The sequence below is a fragment of the Artibeus jamaicensis genome, unplaced genomic scaffold (genome assembly GCF_021234435.1).
Source record: "Artibeus jamaicensis isolate MK-2021 breed Jamaican fruit bat unplaced genomic scaffold, CSHL_Jam_final contig_490, whole genome shotgun sequence".
Lineage (NCBI taxonomy): Eukaryota > Metazoa > Chordata > Mammalia > Chiroptera > Phyllostomidae > Artibeus > Artibeus jamaicensis.
This window is the reverse complement of record NW_026521861.1, coordinates 1,504,144-1,530,788: the sequence shown is the minus strand read 5'-3', so window position 1 is coordinate 1,530,788 and position 26,645 is coordinate 1,504,144. Positions and strand designations below refer to the sequence as shown.

General features: G+C 52.0%; 2 protein-coding genes across 4 annotated transcripts; one reads left to right on the top strand and one right to left on the bottom strand.

Moving 5' to 3' along the window:
- Positions 1-97: 97 nt before the first annotated feature.
- On the bottom strand, positions 98-17,910 carry DPCD (deleted in primary ciliary dyskinesia homolog (mouse)). Of its 2 annotated transcripts, XM_037159349.2 has the most exons (7): positions 17,785-17,910; positions 13,777-13,857; positions 8,077-8,201; positions 7,608-7,741; positions 814-916; positions 331-390; positions 98-194 (listed from the first exon to the last, which is right to left on the bottom strand). In XM_037159349.2, the coding sequence occupies exons 1-7, from the start codon at positions 17,849-17,851 to the stop codon at positions 114-116; spliced, it is 651 nt and encodes a 216-aa protein (XP_037015244.2). In that variant the 5' UTR covers positions 17,852-17,910; the 3' UTR covers positions 98-113. The 2 variants fall into 2 exon arrangements, with proteins under 2 accessions (XP_037015244.2, XP_037015245.2); XM_037159350.2 differs by having other exon boundaries at positions 98-390; positions 17,785-17,908.
- Positions 17,911-17,978: 68 nt separating this feature from the next.
- Positions 17,979-26,158, top strand: POLL (DNA polymerase lambda). Of its 2 annotated transcripts, XM_037159492.2 has the most exons (9): positions 17,979-18,336; positions 18,823-18,986; positions 19,714-20,008; positions 20,200-20,362; positions 20,610-20,927; positions 21,809-21,982; positions 22,480-22,608; positions 24,651-24,819; positions 25,251-26,158. In XM_037159492.2, the coding sequence occupies exons 2-9, from the start codon at positions 18,872-18,874 to the stop codon at positions 25,613-25,615; spliced, it is 1,728 nt and encodes a 575-aa protein (XP_037015387.2). In that variant the 5' UTR covers positions 17,979-18,336; positions 18,823-18,871; the 3' UTR covers positions 25,616-26,158. The 2 variants fall into 2 exon arrangements, with proteins under 2 accessions (XP_037015387.2, XP_037015388.2); XM_037159493.2 differs by lacking the exons at positions 17,979-18,336; positions 19,714-20,008; positions 20,200-20,362; positions 20,610-20,927 and having other exon boundaries at positions 18,921-18,986.
- The last annotated feature ends 487 nt before the right edge of the window (positions 26,159-26,645 follow it).

The window sequence follows — 26,645 nt, the reverse complement described above, 5'->3', positions numbered from 1 at the left end:
AAGGCTTTATGTGGAAGGTCCCTGGGATGGGAGAAGGGAATGCCACTGCCAGCACCCTCCCCGGGGACAGAAGCACACAGAACTGGACAACAGGGCAGTGACTGAGAATGACTTTACTCAGGAGAAGGCATGACTGGAGCCAGGAGTGCCCTGTGGTCCAGCTTTTGCAGAGCCTGGATGAGAAGAGGCCACCCCTGTGTAGGAAAGGCCCAGGCTGCAAAGTCTCGCCTGCTGATGGAAAGAGCCTCCCCCACTTCACACCAGAGGTGCAGGCTCAGGGGTCCGTTACTGTGTCTTACAGTCCCCATCACCGCTGTGGGCCATCTTTACCTTCTTCAGCATCTCCTGCAGCTCCGCCTCGGCCGCCAGGACCTCCTTTGGCTTCTGGTACTGTAGATGGAGCCAGGACGAGGACACAATTCAGTCACTTCTCCCCATTCTCTCTCTCTCTCTCTCTCACACACATACACACATACACACACACACACACACGCTCAGGCCCCTTCTGATCCCTTTATTAAAAAATGAGGAAATTGAAGCCTATAGGGTTAAATGATTTTCTCAAGGTCACAAGCCTGGGTAGGAACGGGCCTTACACCAGAACCCTAGTTCCTCAATTTCCACCCCTAACCCTCACCCTCTATCCTCTTCTAGCTCTGAGCTCCACCCTGCTCTCCCCAGCTGAAGTAGTGATGCCTGTTCTGTAGCAAGTACACTGCAGGAATTAGGGCTAGAACTAGGGACTCATGGACTGACAAGTGGGCAGGGGAAGAGGGAGCCATTCCCTGATGCAGTGGCCTGGGTGACTCTTACAGAGATGATCAGGGTGCAGTTGGCATAAGCAAAGCTCAGCAAAGAATCGTCCAGCGGCAGCTGGTGTCTGTCCAGGTCAGGAACAGAGAACTTCTTGTAGTACCTGTGGGGACATCAAGGGGCCACTGGGACCTCCAATGAGGCTACCCCAACTTTGGGGCATTGAGCCTTGTGCTGCCAAGCTTCCACATGGTCCTCTCACACCTGTCAGAGAGGAAGAGTGGAAGCCAGTTTGAACACTGGAGCTTAGGGGCCCTGCCACAATGAAAGGCCTCTGGCCAGTCCGGAGGTGAAAAAGCAGAACTGGTCATGATTCCTTGACCAACCTGGGGTTGGAGGGACTCACACTGCAGGCTGAGGATGACCAAAGACGTGGAGAGGAGACACGGGATATGCAGAGCACACAGGCAGGCCAGACCTCTGCACCCCAGGAAAACAGGACATGTGCACAAACAAGGGACAGAATAAGGGCTGTCCCCCAAAGGTGGGGATCGACAGTTGCTATATACATAGATTTCCACTGCAGACCTCAACTACCTTTTCCTCTGCTGGGGTCTCGCAAGGCCTCATTGGCTTGTGGGCCAGGGAAGTACATCCACAGGAGAAAGCTGCCAGAGGGGACAACCATGTGACTCATCGAGGAGGCCGGACTGCTCTGTCGGCCCTGAGACAGCACTCCTCTCTCACACCCCACACACCACGGCCATCTGCAGGCACCAGTCCAGAGATCAGCGATCACTTTTAGCAAACAAACAAACAACACAAAAACCAAGGTAGCAACACCAAGTCCACAATGTGTGCAACTGGAATTCATTTTGCAGGAAATCTGACCTCCTTTACCAAAGAGGAAGAAGCCTGGGCTTTGAGAAGTGAGCCGTCTTGCCTGGTTTCAAAGCCGACTGACAGTGGAGTCAGGACTGAAATTCCCTGCTCCTGGGCTGCTGCTCATCACTCCAGAGCACAAAGAATGGCCCACTCGTCTGCAGCAGTTGGCCCATTTGGCACGTTCCCTGGTGGAGGTGCAGCGAGACTGTCAATGGCTGCCAGACCTGTCACCCGGGCACCGCTGCTGCCGAGGATGTGTGGGTTGGGAAGGGAAATGCTGCAGGCAGGTACAAACAAACTCAAGTGAGGGGCCTGGAGAGGATGGGGCTTTTAATACTTCAGAGGAGCCTGGTCCTTGTGGTGACAGCTACCTCGAGTCCACTTCAAAAGCCCTGATGCCCTGGGGACTCAGAGAGCTGACATCAATGCGGTACTCTGGCCCTGCTCTCCCTGCCCAAATCCCTCAGTTCAGCAGAGGCTCTCCTCCCAGGTTCCCCACTCCCCGCCAAGGTGCGGGACCATGGCAGGAAAAGAATGTTTACTTAAAGGCTGACAGTTCAAAAGGAGTGGGGGCTGGGAGGCCCTAATGGCACCACGGGTTTGCTTTATTTTCCAAAGCTCTGCCCCAGGGAAAGGCGATCCATCTGCCTGAACACCGGGTGGAATGCCGGCTTCATCCTCTTCCTCACCAGCCCAGGCTGAGGCCTTTTCCTGGGGCCCTTGGTCTGACCAGCAAAGGTGGCAGACACTGATAATGGGGGGTGTCAAAGGTTAAACAGAAAAGATTAGATGAACACAAAGGCTTGTTAGGAAGTGTTAACATCTTCCTTGCAAATATATACAAGGAGCTGACCTGGGAGAGACGTGGCCCAGGCACTTGCAGTCCAGGCACTTGCAGCCCAGCCAAACCCCAGGGGCCTGTGTAAAGGCCTTGCCCTGCATGGGGGCATCCTTTCTATTGGCCTGGCCTGTGTGACACACCTGTGCGCCCCCAGGGGGGCACTCTCAAGCCACATGCCTCAGGCTGGGGCAGTGGGACTAGAAGAATAATTCTGGAGCTTGGCCTCAACGGCAATGGCAGCAACAACCTCAAAGAGAACTTGAGATGTGTGGCTCGCCCCCTTCTCTTTCCTACACCACCTCCTCTCACGAGGCTAGGGGAACGGAAGCAATGCGTCTGGAGACTCAGCTTTGTTCTGAGTCTGTTCTAATGGGTTTACTTTATTGGTCAAGGTTAAACAATTTTCCTCAGAAGCTCCTAACAAGGCAGTGTTCAAGAGAGTCCCACAGGGGCATCCCTTCCCAGGGGGCTGCCCTGGGGTTTGCCTTGAGAGGAGCTGCACTTGACTTTCTCGCCAGCACCTGGACTAGAGACAGACAGGCAGCCCTAGGAAGGCAACAAGCATTTCCTAGGCATCGACTGTGTCCCAGGCCTTGAGCTGTGAGCCTCGGGATTTAAGGACAAAGAAGCAGCAAGGCCGTATCTCTGCCTCGGGAGACCATGCTGTGTTTCTGCTAAAAGTTAAACTCTTAAAGCGGGTGGTCCCTGGGCTCTCTGCAGACACCCCAACACACCCCCACTTCTATCCCCCTTCACTGTTCCAAGTCTCAGTCACACAGTGAGAGGTGACATTTATTAACATGTACTCTGTGCCAGGCACAGTTCTATACACACTGAATCCTCAAAACAACCCTCTCAGGTCGGTTACTTCTATTATCTCCTTTTACAGAAGAGGAAACTGAGGCACAGAAAAGTTAGGCATCTTGTCCAAGTCACAGAAGTGGTACACAGAAATGCTCTAATAGCGAATGGTAACTCCCAAGTTTCCTGACCCTCCCGTTGCCTGCAGCCCCACTTCTACGTAACAGACACTGGTCTAAACTCCCTGCGTCTGCCCAAGGACAGGGCGGATACGGGAGGCCCCCCCCCCCCGGGACCCAGCCACCCTACTGGTCCCCGCAGCGCTCTAACACATGGTGGTCTTTCCGAACCTCAAAAGCATTCAAAAGACGCATGAGGAAGCAAAGGTTCTCAGAAGGACTCCTGGCCCTGCCCTGTGACCCTGGGAAGACCCTTTCGCATGTGGGCCTCAGTTTCCTCCTCAAATAAAGGAAATATCTTAGATAAACTTCAAGTCTGCTGGCCCATCGGGTCAGAATAGGCCAACCTTCTTCGACGGGTGCCAAAAGGACAGCTCCTTCTTTTTGGCCACTTCAGAAATGACCTGCCAGCCCTGGCTAGTGGCTCAGCTCGTTGGAGCATTGCCCACACACCGGAAGGCTGTGGGTTCCATCTCCGGTCAGGGTGTACACTGGGCTGCAGGTTCAATCCCCAGTCAGAATGCACATGGGAGGCAACTGATCGGTGTTTCTCCTTCTCTGTCTCTGTCTCTCTCCCTTCCCCTCTCTCTAAAACTCAACAAACATGCCCTCAAGTGAGGACTATTAAAAGTAGAGGACGAAATGGCCGACCACACCCCGTCGCCCCTCCCACTGTACTGCCTTCACAACCCCCAGCCCTTTCCCAACCCATTTTCCCTTCAGTGGGCACAGTGAGCTGGGAAAATGAGCCAGGTCTTCAGGGAGAGACACTGGGGGACGGGCCGCTGGAGACAGTCACACGGCCACGCCGCATACACCTCCGGGGGCGTCCAGTGCACTGCACATGGGTGGGCCAGAGAAGTGCAGAGAAGCCTTCAGCCAGTCCAGCCCTGAGCAAATCTTCCTTCTTTCTCAAACACCAAGGCCCGGGCACACTGCCTGTCCCAGCCTGTGGAAGTGGCCTGGAGAGTCACGTGCACACTCACATACTGAAGGCTCTCAGGATCCCTACCAAAGGAAAACTTGTTCAACCCAGAGTTTCTTCAACTTATCTCAGCATAGAATCCTTTTTTCTTGCAATGTCTATTAACACCTCCTGTAGTGTTAGTATCACTGATGCCAAATCAGCCAAGCTCCCTTCATACTACAATCTCCAAGGAACTGCTGAGGGCCTGCTTGTGGCCGGCCACGGTGCTGGGCTTTGGTGCAGACGTGACGCCATCAAACTCCCCAACCTGTGAGAAAGGTAGGGGTGTTCTCCTGTGACAGACGGGGAAACCCTGCATAAAAAACAATGACTAATGCGTGCCAAGGGCCGTACTGAAGCTGCCATCTTCCCACTCCAGCGCCTGGCTCATTCCACTTACCGCTGCCGGCTTCTAGGCTGACACTAAGAACCTTCTTTTTGCACAAACCCTCTTAACAGGGACAGATGGTGCCACACTGGGATCCTGGAAAAGCACGTTCTTCCTTCCCTCACTAATACCTGGGGCCAAGGACGTGATACACTGGATTCAATTCCTTCAAGAACAGTAGCCAGCCCGGCCCTGGCCGGGTAGCTCAGTTGGTCACAGCGTCATCCCGATGTGTCAAGGTTGTGAGTTCAATCCTCCATCAGGGAACGTACAAGGATGGACCAATGAGTGCAGGAGTAAGTGGAAGGACAAGTCACTGTCTCTCTCTCTCCCTCCCCTGTCTCCACCCTTCCTCTCTCTAAAATTAATACATAAAAAAATTTTAAAAAGAAAAACGTAGCCAGCCCAGTTCTCCAGGGTCAAGGCAGGTCTGGACAAAGGAAATGCAGCTTTCATAGTAACCGCATTGCAGAACATTAGAACTGGGGCAGGCGTGGAACCCTGAGGTGAACGAAGAAGGCAAATCAGAGAGAGAGGCTGTGGCACCGTGGAAACTGCAGGTGCCCAGGCCTCAAGACCACTACCGACTTTACCTTTGGCAAGGCAGTCCATCATGCTGACTGTATGACACACTCTGAATGATGCTAACATAACACAGAGTGAAAACAGGTGCCCTGCCCACCTCCAGACGGCGTGATAATCAGAAAACAGATTTTAAAAGTATTCTGAGAAAGTTAAACATTGCTCAGAGGAAAGGCCATTCAGTTCTGTTTAATTAGTGGTAGTAAAGGTATAGAGCACATTACTACTCCAGGTAGAAGATGAAAGTGCCCCTAAACTCAGGACTAAGGGTGTAGTGACCCCTCTCACCTACCTTCCGGCGGAGGGACCTGAGGAAGGCTGGCCTGAGCCAGGCTGGGCTGAGCCAGGCTGGGCCACTGGACCAGCTTCGTAGTGCCGGTTCCAAAGTGGGCACCAACAAACTCCTCTCCCCTCCGGTCTCTGCGCCTGTCCCCTCTGGAGGCTCTACTCCTACCCCACCTGGCCTTACCCATCAGTTCAAAAATGTACCCTCAGCTCCTTGGGCACGGGCCTCCAGCCACAGAGCTCCTGGCCAACAGCGCCACCTATGGCTGAATACGCGCAGGAGATGGGACCCAGAGGATCTGCCCTCAGATGAATTTTTTGGTGAGCTAGCTTGCTTCTCTTCTCTCACTCCCTGGTAATCACATTTCTGCCTGATATCTGTATTCGACAGTGACCTCTGGGGGACAAAAGGGAGGCAGCAGCCAGCTCCACAAACTGCTGGGCTGCAGATTCAAGTGCTATCAGAAGCAGTTTTGTTCCCAGTTTGGACCCAAGGCTTCTTACGCCAGGGAATGCTTGCTGAAGTACGGAGTTTGTTTTCCTAAAGGCAATTTCTCAGTTGTCTGAAATTGCTAAATCCCACTTTAGGCACTGACTCCTGTTAATGATGAGAACAATAACAGGAATAAAGTGCCTTTTTTCTGAGGGCTTCAAAGTGCTTTATAAACGCAAACCCTTATTACTATGACTTTATATTTATGGACAAGGCCCACTGCAGGGGCTACTGGCTGGCTGCATGTACAGCAATAATCCTGAAATTAATTCATTCATCTTCATCCCTTCCCAGTCTCCTTAACCCTGCCAAAGTGATTGGGGTGGGGGGGAGGAATCCTAAGAAGTGGGCAGGACCCAGGGCTGAGCTGGGGGAGCCTGGGAACCACGCTGCTTCCCTGTGGGCCTTGTGGACCTGAGGGACAGGGGCAGGGGGCTGGCACCACACCATTTGAGAAGATGGATGAAGAGCTGGGTCTTCCTTAATGCATGGAAACCAGTATGGTTAGCTAAATTAAGCTGAGCACCCCAAGAGGCATGTTGGGTGGCTTCAAAGCCTGTGGGCCAGTAACTCATAAAACCTTCCACTTCGATGCTCCAAATCTATGTCTCGGGAGTTGGCCCCACACAGCAGTCCCCGGCCCACTATGAGACTGGCTAACGACAGTGCTCTTCCTTCTGTGATCAGAGCTCCAGAAACCCGAACAGAATCAATACATTTCCAAGACTGTCAGCCCAGCAGCAGCTCTGCCAGGATCAAATGTCCACCTCGGCCACCTCTGTCCCCTCAACACTACATGTTGCCCTCCTCTAGCAGACCACAAGGAAAAGAGCAAAGGGAAGTTGAGTACCCCTTTTGAAATATAATGTGAGAGACTTTCAAGAGGCCCAAACACCTGCCCGCTGTCCCTTCAGTCCAGGGAGCGGTCAGGTTTGCTGCTCCTAGGCCAACACTTCAAAGTCCTGTAACTGCCACTTCAGAGAGGTGTGCCTCCCGGCCCCCAGCTCCCTTCCAGGCCAGCTCTGACAGTGATATCATCAGGCCAAGTTCACTATGGGCTGGGTCCAGCCAGAGGTCAAGGTCACAATGACCTTATAACAGAAGCATCTAAGATCCCTCATCCTATTGAGCCCTAGTAGATACCAGGTATTGGACCAGAAGCTTGCTCAAATTTTCTTGCCCAAATGAAGCTGATCACATGACCATTGCTGGTCCTGCAGGGAGGAAGCCCTTCAGTGTTCACTGCCTTCTGTGGTTTTAGAGCAGCCCTCCTTCCTTCCTCCCTCAGAGCTGGAAGAGGAGGCTTCTCTGCCCCAGCACCCCCCCCCCGCACCCCCCACCCGCGGTAAGGAGCCCTCTGAGCACTATGCCAGGTCAACCCCACCCACATCCTGCTGACGTACAGGCAGGCTGCTGCTGACCACGCTACTTACTTTTTGTTGGTTGTTCTGATGATGACACAACGCTCCTTTCGGTCCACAGAGACACTATAAACATCTTTAGGGTAGGGGAGGTTTCGAATCCGCCACTGGAAACACACCTTGGTGTCCTTGCGCATGAAGATGGGCTGCAGAAGGCAAATCCAGCTCCAGGACTGTCCTTGGGGAGGGGCAGGAAGGGATAGCTCCCCTCCACAAATTCCAGCTCTTGGGCACAGTGGGGGACCCTCAACTCTTCTTAGCTCCCTCTGATGCTTCCATCGCTGTGACATTCCAGGCCTAGAACCCTCAGCCTGGGATGCCCAGGCCAAAAATCCTATGGCTACTCGTTCAGGCAAACACTGCTACAGCTCTGTGTCCAGGGGGGCACACTGGAGATGGAGAAGTGGACAAGACATGGTCCCTGTCCTCAAGCACTGACAGCCCCCTCCCCACTCCGCCCCGCCTCCCAAGATAAACATACATTGGCATTGCTTTCCTTGATGAGTTCGGGCCCCAGGTTCCCTGCTCCGTGGGGTGCTGGCTCTCCCACCTCAATCTGCCACTGGCCCAAGGCTCCCAGGGCACTTTTTACACGCCATTTTCTTACTGGGGAGAGAAAGAAGCAGCAGGATTTCAGGAAAGAAAGGGGATCTGCTCTTTTCTGCTGAGTCATTGACATCACATTAGGTAAGTGGAACAGGATAAAAGTGGGAGCTACAGGCCCCTTTGCACTGACTTTGTCCATCTGAGCACAGCTCTGCAAGAAGCCAAGTGGAGATAAGAACCACCACCCCTCCCCCAGTAGTGGCTGCCAGCAAGGGGAAAATGTGAGAGTTAGGAAAAGGTAGCTACTGATACTGGGAAGATTTGGATCCCAAAGTGAGTGAGTTGACATGCATTTTTTCCCTCTGAAAATGTGCAAAGGAAAAATAAATTAAGAGGGTGAAAGCTGATAGGCAGACTTGTCTCATGATTCATAAAGTCCAAATGTAGAAATTCACTCATTTCAGGTATACCTGAACAAAATCAAGCACATACCATAGCTTAAATTCATTATTTATATAGGATCTAATGTTTTCTTGTGAGGACATTTTCTTTCTTCCTTTTATAATGCAAACAACTATCTCTATGTTACCTTGTGTTATAAGCCAGATGTTTGCATAAAGCTACCTGACAAGCCCTGCTGGGAAGGCTGCCAGGCCACACCGCCAGGACGGCAGTCACGGGGCAGCCAGTCACTGCAGGGCACCCTCTGGGCCGGTGACCCCTCTGCTCCTTCCCCATCCTGCCACACTGGGGGGACACTCCAGCTGGGCAGCCCTGAAGTCAGTCGCTCGAGGCCAGCAGCCTTCCTGACACTGCTGTGGGCAGCCAAACAACCCAAACAGGGCAGGGAGTCTGCGGCGGCTACTGCAGTGAGTCGCTCTGCTCTTCCTGGGCTGGGGGCTGGACGAGAGCTGCAGTCTGATTCCCCAAACGGGAGTGGTGCGTCTCCCTGAGACCTTTGGAGCAGCTGCGCCAAACCCCAACACCCTTGCTGCTCGAAGAGAGGCACGCAAGCTGAACACCAAAGTGTGCCGTAAAATTAGAATTTTCCCTTGAATGTGCGCTTTTACAAGGTCTGCTGCATTCTGCAGTGTGGTTTTATTACGTCTTAGGGCCAAAAATTCTCCCTAGAAACACATTTCCAAGTTTATAATGAAAATTAATATGGAAGAGTAAAACCTGGAAATATGCTTTATAGGCAACTTTTTTTTCCCCCACAAATACTTCTACTCTTTTAAGTGAATGGACTGTGACCAGGAGTATATCCAAATCTGTTCACGTAATACAGCACTTCGCTTAACTGGAACCCTAGCACCCCAGCCTTCTGGGGGCCTCTGTCACAGCCACAAACTCAGAAGTGACAAATGCCTCCAAGCAGCAGCTCATTGTGACAAGACCCCCGCACCTCACCCTGCACCGTGGGAAAGGCCACTCCTGGGTGCTCACCGGACAATGTACGTGAAATGCTACGTGTGCAGTACGGCAGGAAATTCATTGTTTTCCCAGGCACACTGGCAACGGCATGAGGGGACAGCTCACCTCAGAGGGCAGTGTGGGAACTACTAAGCACAGGGGACCATTTAGTGTGAGGGCAAGTACGCAGCCTCAGGGCCTGAAGGGATCGCTACATAATGAAATGCAGTCATCACAGAGCTTGAAGGTGGAGGTTCCCTCAGAAAGCCTCAGTGCAATGCCTGTGTTTTTAAATGAGAAACAGCATTTCCTCCCTTGCCACCACTCTGCAGGGGACAGAGGAATTATCAAGGCGCAGAAGTAAACTGACTTGCAAAGGCCACAGTTAAAATCAGGTCTCTTAACTCCAAGTCTAGCTTTTGAGTCATTAATAAAAGGCTAAATTATATTCTATAAATATTTGACAAGCATGTATGATATTTAGAAAGGTTTCTATGTTTTTAAGTAGCTCTACTTCTCTTTTTATATTTTAGCATTTAAAGGAAAAACTTTGATTATTTGAGAACACAATTTACGAGGCACACCTGCCTGCCCCGGGCTGGGCAGCGCGGTGCTCCTCCAACCTCGGGACTTAGGGAGCCCTGTGTCCTGCAGCTCGACCTAGTGCGGCTGCAAGTGGCAATTCTGACCCCAGGGTTTCCTGTCTTTTCTTTCACTCCAAGGAAATGTTGGGTTTTGCACCTAAGCCTTCCCAAGGAGCACAGGGAGGAGGAGGAAAATTAGTTATTTCTTTACTACTGACCTTAAAAGCTATTCAGGTTACAGGAACCTGGCACCTTTGGCTGTTTCAGCTCTTAAAACAAACAAACAAACAAACAAACAAAAACCTTGGGATTAAATTTTTGTTTGAATGCAGAAAAAAGTGTACCTACTCATTCCCTTATGAGATCTAGTAACTGGTGTTGGTGAAGTTCCTGTTGTTTTTTCCCATGGACGTGGCCATGAATGCACATGTGCAAATCCACATTCTGTGTTTCTCATCCTGTCTTTGTTCCTGAACTCAAGGACAGCTCCTGCGGCAACAGAAGACTGTTTCCACCTGCTGTCGCTCTGATTTGATTATATGTTAAACCCTAACTGGGTATGCAAGGCAGCTCCCTGGGACGCTGTGTATCTTCCTGGCAGAGCCAGGCCCAGTCCTTGGAAAGGAGACTTTCAATGACCCTATAAAGGGTCTGATGGCGAATATAGGAAGGAAGCAGCGCCTGGGGCTTTTTCCTGAGTCAGCAGGAAGCAGGCTGACATGCCAGGCTGCCAGGTGAAAGGAGGCCCCATCTTTCAGGTGGGCTGGTAAGTAGAGGTCCTAAAGGCCTCCTTCCCCAAAGCCCCAAGCCCTGGCCCACTTCCAAAGTGGATAATTACATTCCCCGTTCCTAAATACTCCCTGCAGCTTACATTGGACGCAGGATTCTTCTTTTCTGCCCTAAAACACTGCAACATTGCTATGTGGCTATTAAACAGCTGCCACGTCCCATCCCTGAGGAGGCTGAAGGGAATCGAGTGGGCCATTTATAAAGCTGGTGAAGTGCTTGGGGATGAAAGTGCTCCACATCCTCCAAATGCAGCCTGGGGTGGGTAGGCTGGCGGTCAAATACCAAAGCAGATTAGGCCGATAATCCAAATGTAATCGCTGGGGGATGGCCTGCTCTTCAGCCTCTGCCCCCTGGCCATGCTGTGTTCCACTGGGGCTGGTTTGATGTTCCGATCATTGTTACGGGGCCCTTCAGTTCCTTCTTCCATGAATACAGAGCGCCTTCCTTGTGGGGGGTGGGAATGAATAGCGCTGACAGGGTGGCGAAAAAAATATGACACTCCTGCACTTATTAACAGAGTGGAAGAACTCCGTCCCAGACAGATCCGCTATGGGCAATTCTTCCCCTGGAAATCACTGTCTGTTCTTCTATCAGAATACCAGTTTGGTCAATTATCAAATTTATATAATTAGCTTCAAAAAATGGAAATTATTCCCATTTACAGCCACAAAAACCCTGTCCATATTTTACTTCACAGGATGCACAAGTAAAAATCAGCTCTGGCCCTGGGAGTATTTATATTTAAATGTTTATAATGAACAGTATTTTGCCAGGGCAGCTGCTGGGGCTGTGTTGGGGGGTGATTTAGAAATGGGTAAGAGAAGGATCAGCTGCTCGGGGACCCTGTGGTGGTCTCTGCCCATCTCTGTCCTGCTGTCTCCAGCCCCTACTCAGGTCATTCTGAGGACAGCACCATTTAGGAAGGAGAAAATAAAGCAGGCCTAAATACTCTCGACTCCCACCAGTCTGCTGGGGTGGACTGGCGCACGGGCTCTTAATTGGACAGACAGACCTAGGTTTACGTCCCAGCAACGTGAGTCTCAAGAAGGTGCTTAACCTCTCGGAACTCCCTCTTCATTTTTTAACTGTAATACGGGGACAGCAGGACCTGCCTCACTGGGCTGCAATGAGGGTGATGACGAGATAATTCACCCAGAGCACTCAGTATGGTGCCCAAAAGAAGTTACGGTATTAACATCATTGCTAGGTAAATTTTAGATGAACAATGTTCTCCTATGAACGAACCTCCATTTCCGCTTTTAAGAAAAAGGAGATTTGCCAGTCCTTGCCGTTTGGCTAACTAAGATCAAGGGTGGAAACTGAGTTTGGAGGTCTCTATTTCCCACCTGCTGAGAGAAGTGACAGGTTAACGTGGGATGCTACAGATGAAGGAGTGTGGACTTTTTTCATTTTAATTCCATGTCCAAGCACAACAAAGAGGCCTGGGTTTTGTTTGGTTGCTAGTTTGTTTTTATAGACACAGCAGCTAAGGCTGTTTGATTTGCTCCGTGTGGAGGAGAGAGGTGGCGGCACTGGGGGCTGGGGGAGCGGAGCTGCAACTAGGCTCCACCGTGATGGCGGTGGTTAGCCCACGTGACCTCTGCTTTCATAAGCTCGCCCCTGTTAGGCATTCCAAGGCTGTCACCCCCTGGGAGCGCTATAAATTACAATGCATTGTGAGGATATTACTACTGTATTGGTTTCCACCAAATCAGTGTCATATGCTAAACACATCAAGATTTTTAATAGCACCAGACTAAACCAAGTGGGACTGGAGCCCAAGCAGCTCATAATAAGGAGGGATCAACACTTCACTCTGTGACTGAACATGCGCAGGACACGCACTTTAAGACTGGAGACTAAGAGAATGCAAACCAGTGTAATCTGTGTTGTCGGTTCTGGACATTTATGAGCTGTCGGAAAAAGGGAAAAAGAAATTCCCTCACCAATGCTACCTGTCGATCAGACCCAGGAAGAAATTAAAGTCAAGAATAATGACAAGAAAATAACCCAGTCCACGATTCCATCACTGGCCTTTGCATTTCAGGTAGAGCTTAATAAAGAGACTAACTCCCATTGCTGACAGCCTCAGGCCCTGGGTCAAAGAACCAGCCACCTAGCTCTGGGAAGTCAGTTAATGCTGATGTGCAGCCCTGGGAACAGAGAATGGACAAATCAAGTAATTCCCAGAAACCTGCGCTGGAGCCCCTATTCATGAGCCTATTAAGAGAGGGAAAGAGCTACAAGAATTCAAATGATGATGCCACAAAACCACCATTTCTAGCCTCTACTCCCTTTGATTCAAACAGTCTCCAAGATAAGGGTCAATACTTAGCGGTGCTGCCTCAGAGATAAGGTTTAGAGGCTGCTGCCTCTGACACCTGCTTGTTCCTAGTGTGGTTTCAAGAAGTAAGGCACAAAATAAACAAAACAAAATAAAAACTCCCCAAAAAACTACAACCCTGCAGTGAAAAGTCTGCTCTTACCACTATTCAGCCTACAAGCTCACTTTCAATTCTACCTTCTCAGTAAACCTTTTCCCAATGGACTCTCTCCAATCTCATTCCTACCGTAGCAAAATCACTCACTCACTCTCTCATTTGTTTGGGGGTGGGATGGGATTCAATGGTCAAACCAACTCCCACCCACCTCTGGCACCCAGCCCTGCCCTCAGATTATTCTCAGAAACAGCCCTGCCACAAAGGCCTCTGTTTGCCCCCGCCCCTTTCACCTCCTTTCACCTCCTTTCACCTCCCGTTTGGCACTGGGCTCCTCCCTCAAGCCTCAGGCGGGGAGTGTGCTTAGGTCACCCCAATGTTCCTAAGGGCCTGTGGGAGCCCGTCACTTACCGAGGAGTTCCTTCGTCTTCTCATCATATTCTTCAGCCATTTCCTTCCCGTCTGGGAACAAATAATGCACCTTCCTTCTCCCTGCGCACAAAGCAGAGTGCCTTAACCCTGAGCCTCTTCTTGCCTTGTACCTTACTGATCAAGGGGGTCTGCCCGTGCTGAGAAACCCTCCCACAGCCTCCCTCTGCTTGTCAACCACCGTCCACTATTACTTTAAGACATGTCCTGGGACTCTCTTCCCCTCTGAAGCTTTCGTTCAACATATCTTGCTCTGTTTCCTCTATCAGCAATAGCTCCATACTTCTTCCCATCTGTTGAACTCCTCCTTACCCTTCAAAACCCAGCTCAAATATCACTTCCACTAGGATGTCTTCCTAAACTATCATCCTCAGCTAGCCACCTTGGCAAAATTTACTTCCTTGTTTGTGCCTCTCTAACGCTTTATTCGGGGAGCATTTACCACATAGTATGATACTTTTAAAGGCACCTATCTCTTAGGGAATGGTATATTTGTCTTTCTCTTCCCGGTTCCTGAAACAGACTTCTGTTCTCAGGATATTAAACTGGGTTTCCCAACCAAGTACTCCCTCCACCCATGCCATTGTTCTGCCTTCTTCTGCACAGCTCCAGGCCACTCCTATCGCATAGCCACGCGATGCCAGTCCCCGTGTATTTTCTTCATGTACCTTGGTTATTATTTTACATTTGTGTGACTGATTACTGCCTGACTCTTCTACTAAACAGGAGGGGTTTTATCTCCCCTGCCTATGGTTTTTCTAACACCAAGTATAGTACCTGGCATACATTAGGAACTCAACTGAATTCTGATTGAGAATGAACATTGATTCATCTTTCACTGAAAGAATGAAAGAACCCAAGGGAACACCCTAGCCCATCTCTTCCATGGATGCAGTGTAATCATAAGCATTTTTGTAAAAGTGGCTATGCCATTTCCCTATTTTTAGGTAAGTAAGTGGATATAGGTAGGCTCCTTGGTGAGACTGATAACAGAGGACTAATGCCCAGTAGGCAGACCCACCATACATTTGATGAATATAAGCCCCAGGGCCCTTAACCAAGGGGTTAAGGGTGTCACTAATGAAACCCTGCAACTTTACCCCACTACCAAGCCTTTTTCCTGTTCAATTCACTCCCCTGGGACATTGTCTTCTAGAGTTGTTCCTAATATATCGGGAACTCACCCCCCCAAGTTTGCATGTCTCTCAGAAGTCCCCTAGGTCACAATATCCTTAATCATTTGGATAACTCAAAGAGCTAGAAGGGGTTTTTCTGTCATGAGTAGGGTACAGGTGTTGCCTGGGAGTAGGTAAGGGTGTCTGGCCTGACCCTCTTCTCCCCGAGTCCAGTCTTGAGTTCAGGCAGGAGGCAGTGCTTACTTAATCTTACTATTGGCATTGGCAATGTTTACTACTGGTACATTATATGTTTTATTGAATTTAATTCTCATAATAATCCTATGTTGTAGGGGACCGGTTTGTTTTGGTCTGGCAAATGTGACTGAGCTCTGTATGGAAAACCTACAGAAGCGAAGTGGTGGGCAGGAGCCAGATCTTCAAACTGAGTTTTCCCGTGGGAATCAGGCCTAGAAAATGCTTACAGACTGTTATGGCTTGCTCTTGCTAAAAATCCATCACCCTGGTCTAAAACAACGAATGTGTATTGTCTATCTTCAAGGTAATTTCCAGAGCCTATATGAGTTCTCCCAAGGACAGAGCTAATCGGCTCATCGCCATTCCCCTCTGCATGTTATTTTCATTTCCTTGATTGTACCTAAAATGTAGACAATATTATATGTAATAGATAATAAATCTTTCTCTGATATAAGACCCTAAGAAAATAATAAAAGCCTGTCTAGGCAAGGGTCAAGGCGCTCCCCCCTTGAGGGAGTGGCCGAGGCACCATAGGCCTCTCCCCTTGAGAGAGTAGTGATGCCGTTCCCTGTTTCTCCACAGGATTGTTGTTGCCTGTGCACTGATTCTTGCCATTGGCCACAACAGGCGGACTCTGCTGGACAGAGTCCGCCACACTATGTGCCCCCATTCCCAAATGAGGGAAATTGAGGCTTAAGGGTCATACAATTTGCCCAAGGTCACAAAGCCAGGACACGATGGGCCTAGTGTTAAACTCACTTGAGGCCCAAGCCCATGCTCTAATACCCGTACCAGCGAAATCTGCATGGCTGAGATATCTGTAAGGTTGATGCTGTCCCACGGATTTCCTGCTCCCATTTCTAGTGAATTACCTGTGTAGGCCTGAGCCTGTTCTGCTTGGGTTCTCATGTTTTTCTTACTAATCTGAGCTTTGGATTTATTAACCATGTGTCATATATATTGCAAATATTGTTTCAATATAAGTTTGACAAAAATATTGTCAAATATAAGTTCATTTAAAGTGAGTTTTCCCAAATATTTAATTTTTATACAACTGTTTTTCCTTTTGTGGTTTTTACCCAGAAGTTGTACTTAGAATATTCTCCCTTACCCAAAGCTTATATAATATTTACCTAGTTTACTCAAATACATATTTGTTATATAGGTATGTGCATATGTATGTGAATTTGAAAATTTTTAAGTATATTGGTATGATAGTTTGTTTAAAATATGTGTGAGTGTACATGCATAGAAAAAATAGTTTATGTATTAAAATGTAAATTATGGTTATCTCTGGATGGTAGGGCTATGGTTGGCTTATTTATTTTTCATATTTTCACAATGAACATAAATTATTTCAGGGAAAAATATAGTGTATTGGGTTCTCATTACTAATAGCAGTGATTCTTGGTGGGAAGTCTCCCCCCACACACACCCCAGGAGGGTGAATCTACAGGAGGGGGTTGACAAGGCGTACCCATGTATTTAACAATGGTTTGTTGTTGTTTTCTATCTGCTCTAGTACACAGCTTGGCACACAGTAAAGCCTCCCTAAATGCTGTGCTTATAAATGAGCAGATGATTTTAATTTCTAGGCTTCCCTGATTGGCCTCTGCCTGCAGTTGTGAATCTCTGGGGGTGAATGTAATTTCAACTCCTTCCCAGTTAAGTAGTTCCTAAAATTATTTTGGCCTTTGAAGGCAACCGCAAGGCTGATGCGGACCCCAGTGAAAATGAGTTTGACACCCCTGCCCTAGTAGGTATCCTAAAAACTACAGAAATTAAGACCTAATTCATTCTGGCAGCCAAGTGGGTCCAGGAAGGGACCCACTTTAAGTTTGGGGTGAGGGGCCGGCTACACCCAACAATCCTGGAGTGAAAGTCAGGATTCCATACCGCTGCGCCATCGCTCCCAGGCACAGCCCCGGGCCCTTGCTCTGTCTCCCCTAAAGACCCACGGAACATTTCAGAAGTTCACTTACAGACATTACAGCTGGAAAGGACTTCAGAGATAACAGGGAGACCACCCAGCTCGTTTTACAGATGAGGAAAGTGAGGTCCAAACAAGTACCGGGGCCGACGGGAGAGCCCGTGAATTAACTGCAAAGTCGTAAGTAGAACCCGAGGTCCCTCCACTTTCCATGGCACCAGGCTGCCTTCAGTAATGGAACCCCAAGACTGAGGTTCCTGGGATCCCGGGTCAAGATGCAGTTGTACCACTGACTGGTTGGGGCTCTAGGGCTGATCTAAAACCTTCTTGGATTAGTTTTTTCTTCTGTTAAATGTAGTAGAAAATTAACAGCCTTTTGGGACAGCGGTGAGCAAATGACATAATGAGTGTGAAAGGAATTATGTATTATTTATTAGTAACAGAACTCCGAGCGGAGCCAGGTGGTGTACAGGAAACTAGGGGGTGTCCAGAGATGCGTGTTCCAGTTATGTCATCTTTCTGGACCTCAGTTTCCTCATCTGCAAAAGCAAGACCTGGCTTGGGTGGGGGCCGCGACCCTTCCAGCTCTGCCAACCCAGGTTCTGAGGCCCTTTCCGGAGGCGCCAGCGCGGAGGGCCGGAGCCTTAGGGTAAAGATTAGGGAAACTCGCGGGGGACCTCGAGTTACCATCTTGCAGCAGGGCTGTCTTCTCGGCATTCCGCAGACTCTCCAACCACCCAGTCACCGCCATCATTCCTCCGCCCAGTTGTGCGCCCGGCCACTACCATGGCGACCGTCTCGCCTCGGGGGGGGGGGGTGTTACTTCCGGATGACCCGGAAATTGTGCTGGTAATTTTTTCTTCCCCTCCCCCCCACCCCGCCCCTTTCTCACTTCATCTGCTCTCATTGGCTACTCGGGTAAGTAAGTAGTAATTTACTCTTGCCCACCCTTCGGGTGGCCTGCAGGGCCAGAAGTTGATCCTACCCCAGTCCGAATCCTCAGGGCAGGGTCCGGACTCGCCATCACTGTTCTGGCTCCCCAGCTGGGAGTCGCGAGCACGCTCCAGCTGCGTGGCGCGGCGGATGCCCCACACCTGCCGGAGTCTTTTCTACCCCCAGCTGTGAGGCCAAGACTCCCCCAGTCCCGGAAGGCTCTGCACACCTGCTGTGGCGGTGCCTCGTCTTCCCGCAGCTGCGAGGCTGAGCGCTCCCATGCCGAGAGGCCTGCAACTAGGGCAGGTACAGGGTATTCCGCCTCTCTCCTTAACTTCCCACACCACCAGGTTTTCCTCTGAGGGTCTGTGATGGGGTAGAGAAAGATTATGTGGAGTTTGTGCAGATTCACCCAGTTGCTACGCCTCTTTGGAAACCAAGTCCTAACGAGTTAGCTCTATTTCCTAACTTGGCATCCCCTCTTGGTAAACCCCTTTGGAATGCAGCAGGGCAGACACCACACTGAATCTTTAGAGTAACCCTTCTGACCAATGATACTGTTTGGTACCCTTCAGAAGTTCCCCCACTAAGTCTGTTCTTCCCTTCATATCCCCCAATACTCTGTCTTTGAAATGCTGGTGAGTGTAGAGCAAAACTGAACCACTGAAGTTCAAGTGGGTTTTGGGGGGCCCCGGGGAGCTGTGCTACTGCCCCCAAGGCCTGGTTGGTAGAGAGCATACCACCATAGGGAAAGGGGTTGTCGAGCCTCAGTTCTGGGTTTCTTCATGACAGCGGCCCTGATCACCCCTCACAAGAAAGGCCAGGGTCTGGCCATACTTCCATGGACCCCAGGGGCATCTTGAAGGCATTTCCTAAGCGGAAGAAAATTCATGCAGATTCATCATCAAAAGCACTTGCAAAGATTCCCAAGAAGGAAGATGGTGAAGAAGCAAGAGGTGAGCAGGCCCAATCTCAGAACTTTCTTGTGCTCAGACCTTTAGATTTTCTACATTGTTCATGGCCGGAATCGGATATTAGAGCTGACCCTGCCCACCCAGGGCCTGCAGGTTGTGCTAGGCTTGGTCCCAGAGCTCTGACAGGCCACTTGCTGTGTTATCTTCTGCCCTAACCTGAGACCTCCATCAGTCAGAAAATACTCCCTGGTCCCTAAGGAAATGAATGACCAGCAGACTCCTTGGCTCTCCAGGAGGTTGCCAGCAATGGGGGGTGGGGGGAGCCCAGAAATCCATCTTAGGTTCCCAGAGTTATAAGATATTTTGTAGCCAAATTGACAAATAGATGACAGAAGCTTACATTGGGTGGGAAGGGAGAATCTGTTAGGCTGTGAGGCCTATAAATGTAAGACATGTGTGCCTTGAGCCTGGTGTACAGTAGGTATCTATTAATACTTGTTGAATGAATAAATGAACAAATTGATTTACAGGATGCCTACAGTGTGCCAGACACTGTTCTAGTTTACACCAGTGAACAGGACTTCCCCAAATCCTTGGCCCTCACATCGAGTGATGGCCAATGAGGAAATTAACTGTGTACTTGTGGTGGAGCCTCCAGAAGGTGGAGCCTGGATAGAAAGAAAGTGACTCGGAGTAGGGGACTCTAGTGGGATCGTCTGGACCATGTCTGAAAGTTATAACAGGAGGCATCTGGGTATCTCCTCCACAGAGTGGCTGAGCTCCCTACGGGCCCATGTGGTGCCCACAGGCATTGGGCGAGCCCGGGCAGAACTCTTCGAGAAGCAGATTGTCCAACATGGTGGCCAGATACACCCTGCCCAGGCCCCAGGGGTCACTCACATTGTGGTGGATGATGGCATGGACTGTGATCGAGTCTTGCGCCTCCTCAGACTGCCCCAGCTTCCCCCGGGTGCTCAGCTGGTAAAGTCAGCCTGGCTGAGCTTGTGCCTGCAGGAGAGAAGATTGGTGGACACAGCAGAATTCAGTATCTTCATCCCCAACAGGTGGGCTGGTCCCAGACTCTTCTCAAATGTTTTCTGATAGCATCTTGAACTCTTTCCTTGGGTTATTAAAAACAACTCTCATTGTCTTAATTGAGTACATTAGAAGGCCAAGGTTTCCAAGGAGAGAAGGACTGGGAGCAGAGATGGGGTAAGACCTTCCGTGTCTTATCTTCCCATCCCCATCCCTGTAGGTACCTGGCCCAACCACAGCTCAGTAAAGCAGACCAGGACTCTGCTACTCCTCCTGGAGCCTGTAAGGCTCCACTCAGGACAGCCTTCTCTCCTCCCCCTACTCCCGCTAGACCTGTATCTCCTCCCCAGAGAACAGAAGAAGCTCCAAGCACCCATGCCCAGGTAAGGAGCCTTTCAGCCCCTGCAGCTCCTTTCCATGAGAACCAGATCACAGAAACATGAAGGGCCTGGGCGTGCTAGGGCTGGGACCGAGGAAGTCAAATGGAGCACGGCCCCACACTTAAGGAGACCCAAGGCATCAGGAAACCCAGAAGACCCAACCTAATTCTTGGGTCTAACCAGGAGACTCAAGCCCCACCTTTCGGGAGCGTTCATGGATTTATTGTCTCTTTTTCTTCCTTACTTCAAGCCTGGCTCTGATGATGGAAGCAGTGACGGGGAAGAGACCCAGGTTAGCGCAGCTGATTTGGAAGCCCTGATTAGTGGCCGATACCCCATCCCCCCAGAGGGAGATGGGGAGCCCAGCCCAGCCCCTGAAGGCCTGGGTAAGTGGGTCTGCGCACAGCCTTCAAGCCAGAAGGCAACCAACCACAACGCCCACATCACAGAAAAGCTGGAAGTGCTGGCCAAAGCCTACAGTGTTCAGGGGGACAAGTGGAGGGCCCTGGGCTACGCCAAGGCCATCAATGCCCTCAAGAGCTTCCACAAGCCTGTTGCCTCCTACCAGGTACCCGGGGGCCAGGGCAGCAGAGGGGAGGTACCGGGGAGTGTGGGGGGTTGGGGTGCGGGGGGGGGGTCGGTAGGGGGGTGTGCAGAGGGGTTGGGTGTGGGTGTCTCCTACCAGGTACCTGGGGGCCAGGGCAGGGTGTGCAAGGGGTTGGGTATGGTCTCCTCTTTATTGGCTAGAGGCTGGTGGAGGCTCAGGTCAGAAGTGGGGATCAGGCAGAGTGGTTAAGAATTTATGATTCTGGGACTTGGACAAAAGGAAGAAATGGGGAGGTTGATGAAACAGATTGGCAAAATTTTGATAATTATAGAAGCTGGTTATAGTTGCTTGGGGGTTTGTTACACTGTTCTGTGTACTTTGGAATTTTTCCCATAACAAAGTTTTTAAAACGTTTAGACTCTGGAGGCCAGCAGACCAGGGTTTGAATTCTGGTTCCACCAGTCGCTAATTGTGTGACTTTAGGCAAATTACTTAAACCCTTTGAGTGTCAGGTTCCTCACTGGTAAAAAGGGACTAAGAATAGCACAGACTCGGTGTTCTGTGAGGGCGGAGCTGGGTGTGCTGTGCTGTGCATGACCTGCCATGCGGGGCGGCCTCCGTCAGTGTTGGCTCTCGCTGCTGTGACGACGATGGTGCCTGGGGTCCCTACTTCCTGTGCCCATGGACATCCCTCCAAACACCAAAAGACAAGCTACCCAGCCCATTCCACTCGGACATCCCGTCTTCAGCTGTGCCCAAGCTTTACACAGCCACCAGCTGCCAAGTGGCCAGGCTGGCTTTTCCTCAGACATCTGCTGAAGCAGTCGGCTCCCCTGCCCCTCGGGCTCCACCCCTCCCATCTTCTCACTCTTCTTTCCTGCCTCGTCCAACCCCTCCTCTAGGAGGCCTGCGGTATCCCCGGGATTGGGAGACGGATGGCCGAGAAGATCGTAGAGATCCTAGAGAGCGGACATCTGCGGAAGCTGGACCACATCAGCGACAGTGTGCCTATCTTGGAACTCTTCTCTAACATTTGGGGAGCTGGAACCAAGACTGCCCACACGTGGTACCATCAGGTCACACCTTGTCCCTTTCCCTGCTCAGTTTTGCTGTGTCCCAGAGCTCCTGACCTACAGTTCTTGTACCTTATGCTCTGATGGGAATGAACCCAGACTAGAGGGAGACCATTTTCCAAAGGGCCCATCCATAGACGCCTGCCCTGGCTCCAGAACTGCCCTGCAGCTGGGGTACTTGAGGCATTCATCTGTGGCAGAGGCAAGAAGCATGTTTCTCTGTCTCTCAGACCAGCAAGGGCCTTTGAAGAGACCATGCTCAGGGCCAAGTACCCAGAGCCCAGATGGAATCACGAGCCAGGGCTGAACTGGGGCTTGTCTTCCAGGACCCCTGCCTTTTCCAAGCTCCACTGATTACAGATGCAACTGCTCCGGGGGGTGGTTCTATCTCAGGTCTTCCTTGGAGTCTGGGGGTGACGGAAGCCTGGTGTGCATGCTCATTCACTGTCTCTTCCCTGGTCCTGGGTCCTCATGGTGCCTCCACTGGTTTCTTCCTCCAGGGTTTCCGGACCCTAGAAGACATCCGCAGCAAGGCCTCCCTAACTGCCCAGCAGGCCATTGGCCTGAAGCATTACGATGACTTTCTGGAGCGCATTCCCAGGGAGGAGGCCACAGAGATTGAGCAGACAGTAAGCAGGTGTCTCAGAGCAGGAGGAGAGCCAGGCCCTGCCATGAGGCTCGGGCCTGGCCTGGAGCCAAGAGCTCCGCCCTCAGCTGAAGAGCCGAGCAGGCGGAGGCAGCCATGGGCCACCAGAGGCTGGGACCAGAGAGCAAGGAACAAGTGGAGACCAGCTCTGAGCCCAGAGGAGGGGTGGGTGGCTGTGGTCGGGGAGGGCTGCAGAACCAGCTCCTTGGATTGGGGTTCTTAGTGGTCAGGCAGAGTGAGCGTCAGCTTACATGCTAGAATGGTGTTGGGACCGGTTTTTGTGTTAGGGTTAGATCTGAGATGGGCTATAGTCAGAACTACTTAAGGATGTTGTGGTTTGAACTGGGCTAAGTTAGGGTGGGTCAGGGCAGAGGTTCTTAACATTTTTTGATTCACAAACTTTGAGAGAACCTAGTAAAAACTATGACCTCTTTCTCTCCAGAAGTTGTACAAATGTGCAGAGTTTTGTATCTTTTTTCCAGATGTATGGAGTTTCTGAAGCCCACCTTGGGGTTAGAACTGGTGAAGAAGCCCAGTGCTAGTAGGGTTGGGTTTAGTTTAGGGTATTTAGTAGGATATTTAGTTTAAAAGAAAACTAAACCAAGAGGTGAGTTAAGATTAAACCTGAATTAGGAGTAGGGTTTTTTTAGTGTCGGGCGCTTTTAGTTAAGATTTGTGGTTGTCCTAGAAATAAGGTTGGGTCAAGATTAGGTTGTCATTTAGCGTTGGGTTAGGGATCGAGTTCACTTAAAACCTAGATTACAGAGAGACTAGGGTGCATTCAGGGTGAGGTGTACCATGTGTTCAGTTGGCGTCGGGGTCGGGGTAGGTTGCCGTGGGCAGGGCTTGCTCTCTGTGGTTGAGGACTCTGAGCGGGTGGGACTCTGGACAGCTCAGTTGAAATCGGCCTTCAGCTCTTCTCTGGGCCACAGGCACAGGATGGATGACAGGCCCCTTTGTTCACCTGTCACCAGGCCTTGGTGTTAGTGATGACACCGTCACTCAGCCACGGTGTCTAGGCAAGGAGAATGCCCCAGTGAGCCTCTGGGCCCCCTGCCCACCTGGCCTGCTCCCCCACCCCACCCCCCATTGAAGGGTCCAGCCTTAGGGGGTTTTGATGGGATTACTCACCCTAGGCCTCCTCCTGTCTTCCTGGGAGGCTGGAGAAGGGAGTGAGGGGATTAGCAGAACTGCCTGTCCTGAGAATCGAGGTGTCATGGTTGAGGGTATCCGGGACCCCAGAAGTCTCAGTGTCCTGGGGTGGAGGCAGGAGGCCATCTGCATATGAAAGGCCAGTGTCTGTGGGGTAGGGGCTAATGAGCTTCTCCCTCTCAGTGAGGGATGACCCTTCAGCTGACAGCCTCCTCTGTCACAGCTCCGTCCTCACCCAGCTCCATTCCTCCGACACTGGCTCAGAATTGCCTCTCTCCCCTCCCCACCCCTCCTCTCCCTCTTTCCCCATCGCAGGTGTAGTTATATTTCTGGCTCCATTCTCCCCCAGACTTGGGCCCAGGGCACCCTGCCAGCCACCTGTTCAGGCTTCAACCCCCCAAGTCACACACTGTCTGTCACTCCGAATCCATAGACACCAGGGCTATGGAGACCTGGCCGAGGGCTTTCAGGTACCCTCTGTCCCGAGTGGAGTTCCACGGACCCAGCACGTGGGTGGGGCGGGGCCAAGAGAAGCCGTGTCTCTGCTTTGGAAGGGCCCTAGTGGGAAAGAGCAGCGCTTTCCCTCTGTGCTGAGCGTACTTCTGTTCTCTCTCCCCAGGCTGCGCCCCCACATGTGAACAGCGTCCTTCCCTTCTGTCCCCGTGATCTTAGAGAGCAGCTGCCCCCAGGGTGGATTTCTGGCCTCTGTTCCCTGCTCCTGTTTCCTTGTTTCCCCCGCTGTGTTCATCCGGGGCTGGCTTGGGCCGTAGGCTGGGGGCGGGCCCCCGGGTCAGGGAAGGCCCCTGCCGACAGAGAGGAACCCCTTGAAAGGCTAAGGCCCACAGCCCCTCGCCCCCTGCCACTCTTTCCCAGGTGCGGGGATCAGCCCAGGCCCTCAACCCTGGGCTGCTCTGTGTGGCTTGCGGTTCCTACCGACGGGGAAAGGCGACCTGCGGCGACGTTGACGTGCTGCTCACTCACCCTGACGGCCGGTCTCACCAGGGAGTCTTCAGCCGCCTCCTCGACAGCCTTCGGCAGCAAGGTATAAGCTCCGCCTCTGGGTGAGCAGTGGACACGGGGCAGGGCAGGGCCAGGTGGCCCCCAGGAGGGAGAGCCTCGGAGTTGCAGTCGCTGGGCAGGACGCAGGGGAAGGTTGTTTCATGAGAATCTCTCCTTGCGACCAGAGGTTTCAGGGAAGAGAGGAAACGGCCCCGCACCACACAGGAACTCAGTACTCCCTGCAGGTTGGGTGTCTCACCTGATCTTTCTGTGACACTGTGGAGGATGGGAGGGACATTTATGCACATTTTATAGGTAGGGAGACAACAGGCCCAGAATAGGCAAGGTCACCCAGCAAGGAAACAGTGACCTGGGACCAGAGGACCCAGGATGACCAGCAGATGCTGGGAGGGTGTGACGGCCCCTGCAGGGCCTGGTCCACGCCCTCCCAGCAGCCTTCCTGTGCTGGGCCAGGGTTCCTGACGGATGACTTGGTGAGCCAGGAGGACAACGGCCAGCAGCAGAAGTACCTGGGAGTATGCCGGCTCCCAGGGCCGGGGCACCGGCACCGGCGCCTGGATATCATCGTCGTGCCCTACAGCGAGTTTGCCTGCGCCCTGCTCTACTTCACCGGCTCTGCCCACTTCAACCGCTCCATGCGGGCTCTGGCCAAGACCAAGGGCATGAGCTTGTCAGAGCACGCCCTCAGCACGGCTGTGGTGCGGGACACCCGAGGTCTCAAGGTGGGGTCTGGCCGAGTGCTTCCCACCCCCACCGAGAAGGATGTCTTCAGGCTCCTAGGCCTCCCCTACCGGGAGCCAGCCGAACGGGACTGGTGACGCATGGCCGGGACTGAGGGCACAGCCAGCTGCACCAGCTGCCCACCCGGCTGTCCACTATGTCCTTCTAGCCTCCTCTGGCTGAACCTCACCACTTCCAACACCAGCTCCCTGGGCTTGAGGGAAAGGGCCAGCCTGGCTCCCAGAGTCCGCCCACCCTCCCCCGACAAGAGTGGGCTGCTCTCCCCTCCGCTACACAACTGCCCCGGTAGACTTGTGCACAGGCCCCCGTGCCCTGTTCTAAGCAAGAACAGGTGGCTGGTTTGAAGCCAGCTTCCTGTGCTGAAGGCCCAGGCATCCCCCTTCCCTGCGCTGAGGGGGGTCTAGCTGCTGGTGGTGGGATGGGGGCCCCAGGGGGAGAGGCGAGCAGCTGTGGCCCAGCATTACCCGTGACCCTTTGGAGCAGGAGAATGAGCCTCTCCTAGTACTCCCTCCACCCACCCCGCTTCCTGTGCAGCTGGAGGCGTTGGGAGGGGTGCCCCAGGCTCCATGAGGATAGCATGTGGAGGCCCAGGGGCCCAGTAAAGTGCACTTGACATTCAACCTGCCTGGTGTCTGTGAGCTGCCGCAGCCCCTGCCTGCCTTCTTCCATCCAGGTGGGGATGGAGATGGGATCTGAGTGGGAGCCCAGAAAGGCAGGTTAACTGCTCTTCAGACAGGCCAGGCCCGAGTCGGCTCCTGAACTGGACAGGGAGTGGTGGACATGAACAGGGAGGACTCACTGAGTCGAGACTCAGGAGTTCTTGTCTCGCAGTCAGCATCTCCTGTGGGCCCTGCCCTGAAACCCGCTGTCTGGGAGCATGAATAAAAGTGGCAAGGCCTGGTTAGGAACAACTGAGTGGTGACCTGGGTGCCACTATCAGGGCTGAGGCAAGCAAGGAAGGCTGCCTGGAGGAGGAGAGGGGCAGGCTGGCAGTGAAATAGCCTGTCTGAGAGGTGTAAGCAGGCTCTGGGCACAACTAAGGAACCTGCTTCAGAGGGGCTGCAACGAGCTGGGAGCCAGGAGAAGGCTGGGCTGGCAGAGGACTGA

What these genes read in the sequence shown, in the direction of transcription:
- DPCD (XM_037159349.2), bottom strand. Translation starts at nt 17,851, where the DNA reads ATGATGGCGGTGACTGGGTGGTTGGAGAGTCTGCGGAATGCCGAGAAG. An exon ending in ATCAGAACAACCAACAAAAA is followed by an intron (nt 917 to 7,607) that starts GTAAGTAGCGTG and finishes ATGTCCCCACAG; the next exon opens with GTACTACAAGAAGTTCTCTG. An exon ending in ACTGCACCCTGATCATCTCT is followed by an intron (nt 391 to 813) that starts GTAAGAGTCACC and finishes CTCCATCTACAG; the next exon opens with TACCAGAAGCCAAAGGAGGT.
- POLL (XM_037159492.2), top strand. Translation starts at nt 18,872, where the DNA reads ATGGACCCCAGGGGCATCTTGAAGGCATTTCCTAAGCGGAAGAAAATT. An exon ending in AGCCTGTTGCCTCCTACCAG is followed by an intron (nt 20,928 to 21,808) that starts GTACCCGGGGGC and finishes CCCCTCCTCTAG; the next exon opens with GAGGCCTGCGGTATCCCCGG. An exon ending in CCCACACGTGGTACCATCAG is followed by an intron (nt 21,983 to 22,479) that starts GTCACACCTTGT and finishes TTCTTCCTCCAG; the next exon opens with GGTTTCCGGACCCTAGAAGA.